At 29.0% G+C, this 16,761-nt stretch overlaps 1 protein-coding gene across 4 annotated transcripts; it reads left to right on the plus strand.

The window, feature by feature from the left end:
- The first annotated feature begins 9,274 nt into the window (after positions 1-9,274).
- LOC124491917 (uncharacterized) lies at positions 9,275-15,984 on the plus strand. Of its 4 annotated transcripts, XM_075731944.1 has the most exons (3): positions 9,275-9,957; positions 13,646-15,407; positions 15,486-15,984. In XM_075731944.1, the coding sequence occupies exons 1-3, from the start codon at positions 9,940-9,942 to the stop codon at positions 15,488-15,490; spliced, it is 1,785 nt and encodes a 594-aa protein (XP_075588059.1). In that variant the 5' UTR covers positions 9,275-9,939; the 3' UTR covers positions 15,491-15,984. The 4 variants fall into 4 exon arrangements, with proteins under 4 accessions (XP_075588059.1, XP_046910593.1, XP_046910594.1 ...); XM_047054637.2 differs by having other exon boundaries at positions 13,646-15,933; XM_047054638.2 differs by lacking the exon at positions 9,275-9,957 and adding an exon at positions 10,714-11,126 and having other exon boundaries at positions 13,646-15,933.
- Positions 15,985-16,761: the final 777 nt, after the last annotated feature.

A 16,761-nucleotide genomic window follows, 5' to 3' on the forward strand; every position in this document is an offset into this window, starting at 1 on the left:
TTTCAAATTCTGAATAACAATAAGGGATATAGAATATCAATAGAATTTTATGCCTGGAAGCAAAATGAAATTTGTTTTAACGAAATAAAGTGACCACTGGCAGACGAGGCCAACATCTTAGTGCAAATAAATTTGATTAAAACTTCAATATATTTATTATTTTTCAATGTATCAGCATTGTAATGAAATTAGATTATTGAACTTCACTTGAACAACGACATTGTCCTCATGTCAACATGAATTGTTTTCAAGCACGTTGCATTCATCAAACAAAAAAAAATTTTGCATTTAAATGGTCATTCAAATTGAAATTTTAAAATTTTTCAAATTTTAATCCTCAAGAATATTTTGAAACAATATAATATACGGAATGCTACATATATCCTACAGAGAAAAAAAATTCTTGAAAAAAATACATGAATTCTATAAATCTGAACACATCTCCGAATGTCTGAATAATATATTGTAAAAAAAATAGGCAAAAAAAAGGCAAATTGGACATTATTAATGAAAATATGAAAGAATGCCTTTTTTTATTTGAGAATCGATCAAACACACACACACACAAAAACACAAATAAATCCGATACAATAGCAATAGATTTTCCATTATTATTTCTCGTTACATTTGTATATATGGAATGAAATAATTTCAGCGTAAAATATTTAATATATTGCTCATTGTAATACTATGCAATACTATTAAGAATATTCCATTTCTCATGGAAAAATATAATTTGTTTTGAACATCAGAATATTGATTTATTAGTTTATAAAAAGCCTATCGAAGCTTATTGATCAAAATGAATGAATGAATGAATGAACCAGAATGAATTGGTTATGATTATTATATTGGCCATATCGGTTTTGTTCAACAAGAAAGATTATTTTTATTATATTATTATTATTTGGTTGGTCAGAATCGGAAAATAAAACAAAAATTGGTCGATCGGTTGGTAGTTGGATAGATGGATGGATGGATGGATAAATGAATCGAAAAGTATTGAGAGGATGAATAATTCTTTTCTTCACATACATGAGAACAATGAGATCATTTTCATTTAGTAGTTTTGTGGTCTAATGATGTCCGTTTGCTTGCTGTGGTGAATGGATGCCACATATTTATAGACATAATTAGAATAAAGTTGTCCAAAAACGAAAGGATAGAATAGTCAAAAAAGAAAAACTTTTCTTTAGGGTTGAAAGGAAATCCCTACAATAATTTACTATCATTTAGATGGAAAAATAGAAGCTTATATACGTAGTGTATTTGTGTATGTATGTGTGTGTTCTATGATTCAAATAAACAAAAACGTCCACTGATACATGTTGGAGACAAAGATGATCTTTTGTCTTTTTTTTTGAAACTGAAATTCAATTTGTGGTATCTCTATACTAATATCGTCAATACTAACAACAACAACAACTTGTGTGGTTCATCTATCTAATTATTATAATTTCACTTTTAGACTGACTTTACTTTAGGCCCTCTCATCACATTGTCGTTATTTATACAATTCATTTATGTATACCATAAAAACAATTGGACAATAGTGATCGATGTGAATTTTCTAGCTATACAGCAGAAACAATGCAATACTAAATTCTAGTCAAAAACAACAATAATTCTAACAAACAAAAAAAAAGTTGTATTCTTAGGCTAAGTATTATAATGCCAAGAATCGAATAAATTGTTTGTCTAGCTGCCAATAATTGTATTCATACGATAGAATATTTCTGAATATAAAAACAAAATGATGATTATATTCCAATGATTATGAGGGCAAGTTATCTATGAAATTTATCCAAAAGTCAAAATTTAAATAACTTTTACTTGTGAATGATTATGTAACCACATTATATTCATACAACAATAATGAATAAATGTAATGTGCATAAGTTCTAAATTCTGACTTTGATGTGACAAATTGGTGGGATAATTTAAAAGTGTCTAACTTGATGAGCGAACATTATATATTGTGATGATGAAAGCAACGACGACAAAGACGACGACAATCAATGCAGACGATAATGATTCAACTAAGATGAACTAAATTGAATCATTAGGAAGTTTGGTAGGAAGAAACATTGTATGTTAATTAAAATACATTTCATTCTACTCAGCGACGACGACAATGACGATGATGATGATCATGATGATGACATGAAATGACGATGATGAAAACGAAACGAATCTAGATATGAACATAGAATTACAATTTGATATGGTTCACATTTGTGTTTTATCATCCCATCATATCTTGATCAAAATTATTCTCGACAAATTTAACCTGAATCAGGAAGGTGGATTGAAAATATTCTATCCATAAAGGAATGAAATCTATTCAAGTGAAAGATTTTTTTTTCAAACAAAACAAAAATTTAAATCAAAAACGAATTTAGTCAATTTCATCATCATATGTAGCTGTCAATTTCATTCGGTCGCATCAATGATTACGGAATTCATCCCGGAATAATGGTTTTATGACAGTTTTTTTTTGTTATTTTCGTTCTCCCAGAACTTTATCCAAATGTGTGTGTGTGTGTTTAGATATATCATTCATTACCATAAATATAATCTTTTGTTTTGGCTTGCGTCTAATTTCTCATGAAAAGACTTCAATTTGAATGAATAGTTTTAGCGATGATAGTGAATAACACTGAAATATAACCATGGAAAAAAAATTGTAAGTGAGATTCTTTTCCTTCTTGCCCTCCATTTTTTCCCTCCTCTCGTCAATGATCCCAAAAAGTGTATCATTTTAGCATATGCGATTGGCTATGTACATAGTGTGCAATGCACAGAGACAAATACCAGTGTCTACTGTGTGGCGGCCTGTCTAAACACATTGAATGACTGACTGACTAACTGAAAGAATGAATGACTAGTTTTTACTGAATGGAAATGGAATTAAAATTAGATTGTATTCAATGACTATGTCGATGATGATGATGATGATGACGATGATAGTAGTGTTGGTGGTGGTGACTACGTTGTTCAATTAAATTTACGAAAACTACTTGGAGAAAAATACTTGGAATCAAAAGAAAAAAAAATCAGAGAAAATCCTATTGCATTTAGCGACTTCCGATCTTTCTAAATGGATTTCGACAGCATATGTAAGTAATCGTATGAATGAATGAATGAATCAATGAATATTATATATCGAAATGAAGGGGGGAGAAACAGAATGTTCTGACAAGAAATCGTATTATTATTGAAATCTTTTCATTCATAAACCCATAGATTTGTTCATAATTCTATTATGATGGTCAATGTTTTTTTTGTTGTTGTCATCAATGAGTTTTATATTTCAAATGAAAAAAAATCAAATGATGAATGACATATTGGAAAAACGATATGTGATTGTTTATATTTTTTTTTGTTTTCTGACGAGTTAATTAACAAAATCGAATAAAATCAAAGTATCATTTTCTTTTTCATAATTGTCATTGTTTTTTTTCCGAAACAAAAAAAAAATATGACAACAACAATGAATAAATGAATTGTAGACATTTGATAGACAACAAAAGTAATTCGATCCATCTTTGTGGTGATGGTGGTGGCCAAAAAAAAATTTTTTTTTTCATTCGAAAAAAAATCCTCAACGACAAATCCATTTTGAAAACAAACCAATGATCCAGACACAAAAACAGAATGTAAAAATGAATGAAAGAAAAAAAAACGAGGAAACGCTCTACTAACCATATCGACATTGTCATCAAAGATATGTATTAAATGAAGAATCACAATCATGATGATGATGATGATGAAGTCATAAGACAATACTTATTGTGTGTGTGTGTGTATATGAGTACACATTCACATTTTTGTGCATATAATGCCAATTGTGACAACAATAACGATAATAATAATACTTTTTTTTGGATTGATGCATTTTTCAATTCTATTTTTATGTCATCTGGCGGTTGTATTCTATTTTTTTTTTGGTTCAATTTTGCTTTCTTATTTTTGTGACTCTCTATAGAAATGTTAATACATTACTCTATTGCTATATGGATCATACACGTTCGTTCGTCATCATCATATAATTCCGTCATTTTTTTTTCTCTGGCTTGTTTGTTTGTTTGATGTTTGTCATTCTCCTCTTACACACACACACATACATTCATTGAAGATGACGACGTCGATGGCGGCGACCACAAAATGTGTATAAATCTTTGTCAAATGATTATAATTGTCATTGTTGAAATCGTCGTTGTCATTATCGACGGAGAAAATAAAAAACAATATTATTTGCATTATTTATTTGTTGTTATCTTGTATTTGATGATATGAACAAAAACAATAAATGTAATTCTATCATCTGATCATTTTTGATCAATAAAAAATTTTTATCATCACAAACAAAAAAAACTTTGAAAATAAAATAATCAAACAAACAAATAATGGTGAAAACATTATGGTCAGAAATTGAATTTACAAAGGCCGATTTATATATTGATCTAGCTCATTAAAATTGATCCTAGCTATAGATATAGAGAGAGAGAGGGAAAAAATTTCATCTCAAACACTCTATCCGAGTTATTGAATAAAACATCTGTACAAAACTAAAGCGAAACAAACAAACAAACAAAAAATTAATTTACTACATTTGAATGTTCACAAATACACTATAGTTAGTTTTTGACGAAAAAAAAAAAAAAAAAATACGACACATAAACATGATGTATGTATCGGAATCATCATTATGAATTATGTGTGAATATTTATTTGTATCTCTCTCTCTCTCTCTCTCTCTCTCTCTCTCTCTCTCTCTCTCTCTCTCTCTCTCTCTCTCTCTCTCTCTCTCTCTCTCTCTCTATAAATACTGATAGTATTCTGGCATTTATTTTTTCTTTGCTATAACAAAAATAGTAATTCACATTACATTACATTTAAATTGTTCATTCATATTCTATGTTTGTGTGTGTGTGTGTGTGTAAATGAAAAAAAAAAATTTTTTTTTTTTGTTCACACGGTTCACATCATTATCATCATATGATATAAGCTCATATTTATCGCCATCATCGCCATTTTTTTCATCATCATCATCATCATCACCATTATCGTTATTTTCACATTAATTTTATTTTATTTTTTTTTGTTTAAAGAATTGATTTGACAACGACAATGAATAATTAAGTTTGGATTGCTTTAGGTTTTTTTTTGCTCTGCTTTGTATCGCCTATGATATGCCGTTATATATTATGGAATCCTTTAAACAAAAATATTACTTATTATGGCCATAAAAATTTAATGGACCGGCACGAAAAAAAAAATGGAAAAACATTTGTTTTCTACGACCATATATGATTCTACACTATTAATAGTTCATGTTTGGTCAAAAAAAAAAAGAAAAAATTCACTTTTCACATCCAATATAAAATGAAAACTGGTATGATGATGATAATTAACATGTTATAATAATAACATCAAAATAAAATCAGGAGAAAAAAAATTTCGAATCTCAATGACATATGATTTTCGTTGACAACAAAAACAAAAACAACATCATCATTATGATGGAAAGTTATAATTAAAAAAAAAATGCTCCAATAACTGTCAATAAGCTTAAAGCGCTGACAAAGCTCGAATGATTGTATTTAAGATCATAGATCGAAAGTATAAAAAAAAGCGAAACTGATTCTTTATGATAATTTTATTGATACAAATCAATACTGAAATGGAATGTGTAAAAGAAAAATCAATACACTGTGTGATATTGAATCGATCAATTTAATTTTCTTTTTTTTTTGATCATACGATTAGATAAATGGTTAAAAGAAAAAAAAATTCGAGGAAAATACTACCTCCTCCCCCTATCATCATTCAAAAATGAATAGGAGGAAAAAAAGCTAACCATCATTTTCTATTTTGTTTATTTTAATTCTGAGAAAACATATACATACATACTTATTTTAAGAATCTGTGCACTCAACCGGAAGGTATGGCAGCTAGAATATTTGAAATGTAACTATATGAAATAAAAACAAAATAAAAACAAAACAAAACAAAACAAAAATTTACGATCAATTCACAAATTTTTTGCTGATTTCTTGTCACCTGATTGTTTTATTTTACAATACACTTAAAATCGATGAAGCTAAAATGATGCTTAAATTTAATTACTTTTAGAATCGATACACACATTAACAAAATACAATAAGTTCCTTAACGCCATGTGCATCACAAACACACACACACATTAGCGATGTGTGGAATAAATTCCTTTGAAATTCTTTGAACAAATTCAATAACTATTAATCAGCGAAGCAAACAATTTATATTTTTTTTAAATCATAAAAAATCATCTTTTTTTATCGGTCAAATAAACAGGAAAAGAACAAGCAGCATTATATGACAGCGGAAAATCGTCAAGTGTAAATTTCGAAATAGTATATGGCTACTATAGAATATTGAATCAAGTATTTGGTAAATATGAATTTTGTTTTTTTTCAACTATTTGGTTTTTGGTGAATAATTTTTTGATGTGCACAAGTTTCGATGAAGCGTTATTCTGTTTAAAGAAAAAAGATTTTCAGTTTCACAGTTGAACAACAGCGATTATTGGCGGTCATCGGTCAGAGAGCAAAGATCGAGCCTGAAATTCCAGAATATCCATGCATTCAACTTGAATTTTTTTCCCATTCCAATTGATTTCATCTATTTCAAAAATGATTTCATAATTTCATATAAATTGAATTTTTTTTTTGTTTGCTTATTTTCAATCAATTGAAGCTTAAAACTTGAATTCAAAATATAAATTGAATGTTTATCCATAAGTTGGTTTGAAACTTAACAATAAATCTTTTGAGCGATTTTTTTTCTATCCAAAAACATGTTTATCTGTTTTTTGTTTTCCTTGATTTTGTATGTATGTGTGTGTGTTTGTGTACGTGGTGATAAACATCGACACATCATAAATTTAGCCGCCATTTGGTACCCATCAAAATGTCGCATTTCATTTTTTTTTTTGCAAAAAATTGACCACAGATAGAATCTAAATGAAAAACAAGAACAAAACAAAACTTTGAACGCCATTCACTGTTCGTGAAATACGAATTATCTCCACCTTTTTATGGTATTGAAAAAAATTTCATGTTTTTTTTGCGATTTTAAAATTGAATTTATTTTTTTTTTGTGTTTTTTCAATTTTATTTGATTTTTTTTTCTGCTGTCGTTCTGCATCATTTTTTTTTCGTATGTTCTGATATTGTATAAAACGGCTGCTGTTCAGTATGCTGTAGCATATATAATTTCATTTTGTTTCGATCATTTATCGACAAATTTAATGTGTGTATGTATGTGTGTGTGTGTGTGTGTGTTCCAAGAATTGAATAGTCAAAAGAAAAAAAAATTATCATATATGGAAAATATGTTTTGAATTTTGATTTCACCAAAATTGGACCATTTGATTTATTGGCCTTATTTTTTTTCACAGATCAGGCTGGCTATTGCTTGTGGTTAGCTTAACCAGAGAAGAAAGCGAGAGAAAAAATCAAAGGTCATTATTGATGCAAACACAGCCATTGCATGGCAATTGACAATGATGATGAAAAAAAAACCGGAAAATACAGTTGAATTCAATCAACCACAAATTGTATCAAACCATAATCGTCAATCAAAATAAGAAATTATGAAATTTATTTTTAGTAAATAAATTGATTACTTCTTCTGATGGCTTCAAAGTTTAAGCATAGATACAATGTTTGTGAAAAAAAGATACATTTGTATTAAAACTATGGGACAAAAACAAAAACAAAAAAACAAAAATTAATTCAATAATCAATGCCGATTGTGACAACATAGATCATGAACATAGAAAGGGGAAAAAAATCATATCAAAAAGCCTTTGCTTTTAATCTTATGGGCTATATTACAAATATAAGCTATGCTATGCTGTAGCTAATAGATTTATGACCAAAAAAAAAATATTTGAATCGATATATGGAAAAAAAATCAGCCAATAAGAATAAGAAGAAAGAAAAAATCAAACAACAACGAACCAACACACACACACACACACACACACACAAAATAGCGAAACAAAAATGAATGAAAAGCAAGATTTGCAAACTTCAGCAAATTGATAACTTAACTCGCTCGTTTGTGATGCTCATTGATTCTCTGTTTGATCTATCAGGAAAATATACCATTGGCACGCACACACACACACACATACATACACATTTATTTCTGGTTATTATCGCAAGTTGATCGGTAAACTTGTAAAACCAAGAGAAATATTTAGATCTGGATACTATTATCAGGAAAAATGTTTTAAAACAACCAGAAAGATAAAATTGAAACATTTCGAAAGGAAAAGTGAGAACCTGCCACGAACTTGACCACCACCACCGACACAACCACCACCACCCCCACCATCATCATCATCATAATTATCATGATCGTAGTTGGAAAGAAAGTGAAAAAAAAAATCTATCGATCGATTATCTTCTCACATGCACACGCTGTAAAAATAAATGCAACTGGATTATAATCATTCTAAAAAAATGTTATGATCATAGGGAATGAAATAAAATAAATACATTTGCAAAATTCATGGAAAAACATTTCAATTGAATAACATGAACAAAAAAAATGTGACATAGTAACAGTACACTGTAACAAAAAAAAATATGTTGATATAATGAAACGAATCGAATCATTTATCTGAAATGATTGATTTTAAGATTCAGGAATTGAATTGTGTGAGTGTGTGTGTGAAGTAAACAGTTAACAAAAACTAAAACAAATCGAATGTATGTCAATCCTTTATGGCTAATATTAAAAGATTTTCATTTTTAATCATTTTTTTCCACCCATTTTCTTTTTGTTGTTTTTTTAACCGAAAAAACTTTGATATTTTCTTTTGTTTTTTTTGTTTTTTTTCCAATCAAATACAGTTATATTTGAAATTGTTAGTGAAAAATAAGCTACATACACACACATAAACAAAAAAAAAATTCTAATCACTTATCATTTTGGGCGTCAAAGGCTAACATTTCGATAGTTTATTTGATTATTTATCGTTAAAGATAAGAAGATACCAGAAATGAATGTATAGCAGTGCTTCATTTGAATGTTAGACGTTTATTATTCAAACGATTTGGTATATGTGTGTGTGTAAAAGACGATCTTGTTTTCAATAATTTTTTTTTCATGTTTTCAAATATTGTGTTTAGGTTTTTTTTTGAATCAAAGTTTTTTCTTGTTTTTAATTTTTTTTTTCATCAGAATTTTTTGAATTTCCGTTTGGATTTTTGTTTCCATTGTGTATGTCCAATGTCAAATATGCATAGAAATAATACATTTGCTTCAACATATTAATAAAGATATGGATATGAATATATGATGGCTTCATTTGACATATATCAACATCATATTGCATGATGTAAATCACTAAGTATCCAATGAAACAAGAGAAAAAAAAAATTTCGATTCGATAATGTATTTCCCTTTCTACTTGCACATTTCAAAAAACATATACCCAGTTTTTATATAACTACTTTAACAATTGGATTTCGATCATCATCATCATCATCATCAACATTGATCATGATGAATATCCATCATCATAAGTACCCATTGCATATCATAGCATAGCATAAATGATTATCATGATTATGGTGATGTTGATGATGATGATGGTGATGGTGATGGTGATCATGAACTTATTTAAAAAGCCAACTTTTCAATCATATTAATCATTGGTCGTCATTAATAATCAACAATACCTCAGTAGTAAATAGAATTTTAATTTATATATATGAATTATCATCATCATAATCATAATCATCATATTTATTTAATCTCATTGTATATTGTGTGAATTAATTCATCAAATTTCAACTGTAAAAAAAATTCATACTATAAGTAACAACAATCTAAAAAAAAAGACAATTCTACATCGATCTCAATACCCGATTGATCATCATGCATTCTCAAATTAAGGTAAATAATCCTTTTTACTGAAATTTTTTTTTTTGATGCTTACAACTTTTGAATGAATGAATGCACACTATGTCAAATCTTTCTGTTTTATTGCAAACGATATGAAAATGTCAAAATATGGTACCGCCTTTTATGACACTGACCAAATATATATTATATATAGAAAAACAGATAAAGACTAACCGTTATATATTTGTTTATGAACCAAATGAATGGATGATTAGACTGGTGGATAGATGAATGATATGTAAGCGCGCGCACCCACACACGCGTATCGGAATCTTGTGGCATGTCGATCTCGATTCAAGTTCCAAAATGGCTTCATGGACCATTTAGTATTTAGACACAGAATCGATATGTTTATGCAATAACATATGCATTTACATTCGTTATAAATTTTTTTTTCAAGACACAGGTAGCCACCATAGAATAATCAACATGTAAATAGTTGATTTGAAATTTTAAATACAAATTCTGTACAATGAAAAGTTGAATGATGTAAAAATAAATGAATATAATCGAATTCTTCAATATTCACAACGTTGAACAACTAAACGTCTTCTTTGTCGGTATTATTTATTTTTCAAATTCTTGATTCATTCGAATTACTCACTCGTCGACATCTCCATCAGTCTATTGTTAGCATCCAAGCCGTCAACTTGTTGGCTATGTATGTGTCTTTCTTCCCCCCTTTTTTTTTTTTTTCCCTCCTTTTTCCCCCCCCCCCCCTTTTTTTTTCTTCCTTTTTTTCGTGCGTATGTGTATGTTTATATCTAAGAAAATCTGGTTTTTATACTTTTAAGAATTTTCTCTATTTTTTTTTTGCTTATATAAAAGAAATTTATCTTCCAAAAACTTGTGTCAACTTTTAATCATTGAATTTTAAATTAGAAAAAAAAATTAAAATCAATTTTCAATTAAATTAAATTGAAATTCAAAAAAAAAATGATCATTATGATTTTATGTGTATCGTGACAATTTTTTCAAATTTTGAATTATTCTTAATTCAAAATATGTTTCTGTCTTTTTCTAATGTGATATGTCTATGTGTTTGATAATATCATCATCATCATCATCATCAGCTGACAGCTAAAATGAGACATCCAAACATTACCATTATTATTGTCGTTGTCACTTAATACGTGATTCGCATATGACGGCATTGATTTGTAAGTATTTGAAAAAAAACGTGCTTATGAAAATATACAAAAATGTGAACAGTAGTATGGAAAAAAAAACAATTTGGAATCTCGTGAAATAAATTCTAAATTATTATTTTCAAAAAAAAAAAATGGATGAAAATGTTTTGCTATCAAACAAAAACGTTTGGTTTCCACGGGATAATAAATCACTGATGGCCATTGATCAGATCATTGATTTGACCTTTTCGTTCGTTCATGTATATTCGTTTGTCAGTGTGTGTGTGTGCGTGTGTGTTTATATGGTACATGATTTTTACATTTTTAAAAAAAAGTTTGACAACATACAGAATTACTTTCTCTGATAAAAGAATTCACAAAGATTTGACAAACATAAAGAATCATTACTGTTCTTTTTTTTCCGAGTGTGTAAAGTACGTATGTTTCGTACGTAAAAAAAAAATGAGTGTGAACAAACAAAATCTCAAGTTGAAATCTTTTTTTTTCTTTCTTTCTTTCTTTCATCATTCACCACTTACTTTATTTTTATCGCTTGAATTGAATCAATTCTACTAGGGATTTGTTCGAAAAAAAAGTCGCTCATTTATTCTTTCAATTTTCAATTGTTGTTGTTGTCATTTTCTCGCTCTAAAAAAAAATTGTTTAATATTTGTTTTTTCACTTGATCACACTTGATTTATAAATCCTGATTTTGTTGTTTTTTTTTCTTTGTTACTATTTATTGAACTAAGCTGGCCACTTTAAAGTTTCTGTAACATTTGAACTATTACTTCCGATTTATGTGATAAACAAATATTTTTTTTTTTTGTTATGAAGTGAAAATTTGCACTTGAATTCTTTTATACAGAATTTTTGAATATGAATGAATGAATTCATGATTTTTTAATTTCAATGAAAAAAACATGAATTTTTTTTTAAAGAAATTCTGACTAACGTATACGTGCAATTCGAGTGATGCTGTTGAAGAATTTGACAATTCAAAATGAGAATTTTTTTTTTCGCAAACTTTTTTTTCACCCGAAATAGAAAAAAAAATCAAAGTTTCAATTGATTAATTTTGATTGAAAATATATATGAAAATTTAAAATTTCTAAATTCAAATAATTCAATCAAACACATTGATTTACATATTTGTGATTTTGCAATATGATTGAACATTCACATCATATATGTAAATACACACACACACACACACACATAGACACAAGATGACAAACAAATATGCAAATGAACTTATAATGAGCTCAATTAGAGATGAATGACAAAATGTTTTGGTGTATGGTGTTTGTGTAGGAGTGTGAAAATATTAAAAAATAAATGAATGATGGTTGAACCTATATTTCATGTTTTGACAAAGATAAAGGCCAAGAGAGAGAGAGAGAGAGAGAGAGAAAGTGCGAAATTTCAAACTTGTTATGTATGTGTGTATGTGTGATATAAAAATGCCGTCTTGCGTGATTGAGTTTGCGCTTGAAACGGCCATCCATCCATCCATTATCTATTTATTTTTCAAATATATAACATATATACAAACATTTATAATAATAAAATGATGATGGTGATGATGAATACTGTTGGCGATGTTTGAGGTGGGCCGATACAATAGAAAAAGTGAGAGAGAGAATGGTGAGAATAAAAAAAAATCAAAATTAAAATTGCGCATATACAACACATATATGTGAATAAAACGAATGTGAGGAAAATAATCAAAATGACAATTAGAATGAAAAAGAATGGATGAATTGCTCAGTTACACTGTGATCATCATCGATTCTGTCTGTATATAACATAAAGCATATAATACATGCACACATTGATTCTGTTAAGAGACGACAACCAGCCTACAAGCAGAATTTTTTTGTGTGTGTGTGTGTGTATATATATTCGTGTGAATCATAGAATGTCTTATGTCGCCCGACGCCCGTTATATACGTCATTGTATAATATAACTACTATACTAATTGTAGTCCTCATTCTTTACCATGCGAATAAAATTGTGTTCACAAAATCGACAATTCACATATATATACACAATACACACACATAGGAATGAACAGATTATCATTATATATGGCTGCTTTCACATACACACTCACACATACATAAACGAATGTGATTTGAACGACGCATCTTTCTTACCAGAAAAATAACTTAGGAACAAACCAAGGATCCGGCAAGTAGGCCGATATCTTTTACTAAAAGAAGGTTGAACTTTTAGGTACCTCCTTTTGCACAAACTCGGTGTAAAAGTTTTTTTTTTTTTTTTTTTTGATTACAATTGGCCATAACTTTGAGACTATCATCAGGAAATATTATATCCTCGTTGATCTAAAGATAGATGGATTCATTTACCTAAGATAATATGTCGTATCTAACATAATGTTATGTCATGATGATTTGAATGATAACTAGACGAATATTGAATCAGCATTTATTATGTAATCACAAGATTATATCATTAAAATTTTGTCAATTTTTAAAATTTATAAACATGTGTTTATTGTTGTTTTTTTTAATTTGTTTTATAGATGGAAGCTGTTGGCAATCTATCATCAGAAGATTATATGCAGGAATTAGCCAATATTGATTTGAATGCATTCGAAGAACCATCAACAAATATCCATAAACTATCAGTAGTGAATAAAATGGATCAACATTTAGGCAATGTATTAGCATGTGTTAATCAAACATCAATGTCACAGACATCGTGCAATAATATGGTCAACGGGAATAGTATGGTACATAATAATATTCACAATAATTTAAATGATCATCATAAACATTCGCAACTAACAACAATGAATTCGACCGATAATTCTTTGAACACCACCACACCAATGCGACATTCACCTATTGAAACGGCATCAGCATTCACATCCATTTCCAGTTCGAATATGGCCACACCGATTATCACTCCAGCAATGATTGATCCAAGCAATAGGATGAGTTTTGTTGAAGAAAGCCACAATATGCCATGGCTTGCATTTAGGAGCAACAATGGACTTCTAAGTGGTGCACCAGATGGTCCATTAGATTTACGGGGTCAAACAGGATCAGAGATAGATTCAAGTTGGATGTCGTCATCAATGAAACGAGACTATTTGGACATTTCAGCACACAATAGTTACATGAATCCAATGGCTAATGGGGTGCACAATCGGCTTGTTCACAGTAACAATATTTTCATGAATGGTGGTGGAATGAGCTCGATTGATTCAAATCCGATTCATGGCGATACAGCACCACCGGGAAATCAACTAGCAGGCACACATCCATCACATCTGACAGCACATCATCATAGTTCACATGATTTGCACATCTTACAAAATGGTAACACATTATCAGGTCATGGCCATGGTGTTCAATCATTGAATCATTCACCACAAAGTACAGCGGCAATGCATACAATGATGCATTCACATCCACACATGAATGATAATGCTAATACATATCCGTATCCGATTAGCCACCACCATCATCATCATCATCATTTGATGTCTGGATCAGCAGCAGCGAATACCAATAACAATACTGGCAATAATCAATTTTCCATCAATAGTGACCATCAAAATAGTAATCGTCATTTAGTGTCAACAAAAATTAACAATGAAACGACCACAACGCATCATAATCATCATAATCATCACCATACCAAAAGCATTAGTAACGGAAGCAATAGTAATAATAGCAATAGTAGCGCTAGTAGTAATGATAGTCGAACCAGTAATGATTCGAGTCAAAGTAGTGAATCTAATGTTAGCAATGAATTCAATACATCAACAAGTAATAATAGCTCTATTAGATCAACAAATTGTGATATTGATGATACTCAACTTATACATCTATCGGTACGTGAGCTTAACAAAAAATTGAATGGACTAACCAAAGAAGCTATCGGTAAAGTAAAAGCCAAAAGACGAACATTGAAAAATCGTGGCTATGCACAAAATTGTCGCACAAAACGTATGGAACAACGTAGAAATCTTGAGGATCAACTTAAAGATCTTATTGCCGAGAAGCAAACATTACAGATGAGATTGAATTCATGCCAAATGGAAAATGTTACCTTACGAGAAGAGAATAAGAATTTAAGCCAAAAAATTAAATATTGTGCGCAATATCATCCACATTTAAATGATACAATAGCACATCATTTAAATGCCCATCATCATTATTCATCACATGAATCATCACATCATCATCAATCGGTTGGACAGCAAGTGGTTAGCACTACATCGGGAACACCAAATTCTAATGAAGCTCATCATGAATGTTCAAGTTCATCAAGCGGTAATACAACACCAAATTCTTCAATCCTTTATGATTATAATGGCTAAATCTTCTTCTATCATTATTATTGATTTTCAGTCTAAATACAATTTGATGGATATCGATTCAGTCGAAAAAAAAACAATGCCCACCACAGATTACAGAAAAACCAAACAATAATTCATCCAATCCATCAAATGATAAAACAAAACACGGTCAAATCTGAAACAATATTGACGTTTGATCTCTCTCTTTCTCTTCTCTTTTGTCTCTATCTTTCTCTAGCTTTAAAAAAAGGCTTGAAACAAAAAAAAAATTTCCTTTTTGATTATCCATTGTTCTTGGTGTATTATAAATATAATAGGCAGCCATAAGAATTTTCTTTATTTGTTTTTGTTTCTTTTCTGATGTTTTTTTTTGCTTTTCTTTTTGTTGTTTCCGTTGTTTAAAACGACCAATTTTTTTTTAAGAAAAAAAAACAATTTTATTTGTCTTGATTTTGATTTATATTTATTATCCAATTAATTGATTAATTAAATTGATAATTTATTGATTTTTTTTTCTTTGGTAACCAAATAAATGATTAAGAAAAAAAAAACTTTGTTAAAATTCATTCATTCAACATGGTAACACGATCAACGATTTGAAACATAAATGAAAAAAAAAGTTGTAGCAGATTGCAAAAAAAAAATGTTCACCATTTTTTTTGTCGCATCAATTTTTTTTCCAATGGACATATAATATGAATATATGTTTTAATTAAAAAAAAAACTTTCAACCAATGTGTGTGTGTGTGTCTCTGTGTGAATAACACAGAATTTCCATCACATACGTTTACACATGGACAAGGATGTTTTGTTTCAATGAGCAAAAAATAAAAAATGAATGAATGAATGAATAAATGACAATTAAATGATCGGTATTCAAAAAAAAAAATTGTTTCATTGTGTTATAATTAAACAGTAAAAATTAGCATGTGATTAATTTTTTTTTTTGGTTCCACAACTCTACATCATATATGATTGGAGGACAGACAATGGGGACAAACATATATTGTACAAATATCATGGTGAATGTTTGATGCAAAAAAATGGCAATAAAAAAAACATATTCCAAAAGTGTTCCAAGAGACAAATAGGATGAATAGTGGAAAAAAGGACAAAAATAAACTTTTTTTTTATCGTCCTGTGATCGTTGCTTCTGCTGCCTCTGTTATGCTCAAATGTTTCGAAACATTAAAAGAATAAAAATGGACCATAGTGTTAACACACAAACATATACAAGTCGAATATAGAATCGATTTCAAGAATTTAGTTCAGAAAAAAAATGAACGAATAGATGCGTAGAGCGTTGATATTAATGAGACACAAAAACA

Source organism: Dermatophagoides farinae, chromosome 1, assembly GCF_024713945.1.
Source record: "Dermatophagoides farinae isolate YC_2012a chromosome 1, ASM2471394v1, whole genome shotgun sequence".
NCBI classification, from domain to species: domain Eukaryota; kingdom Metazoa; phylum Arthropoda; class Arachnida; order Sarcoptiformes; family Pyroglyphidae; genus Dermatophagoides; species Dermatophagoides farinae.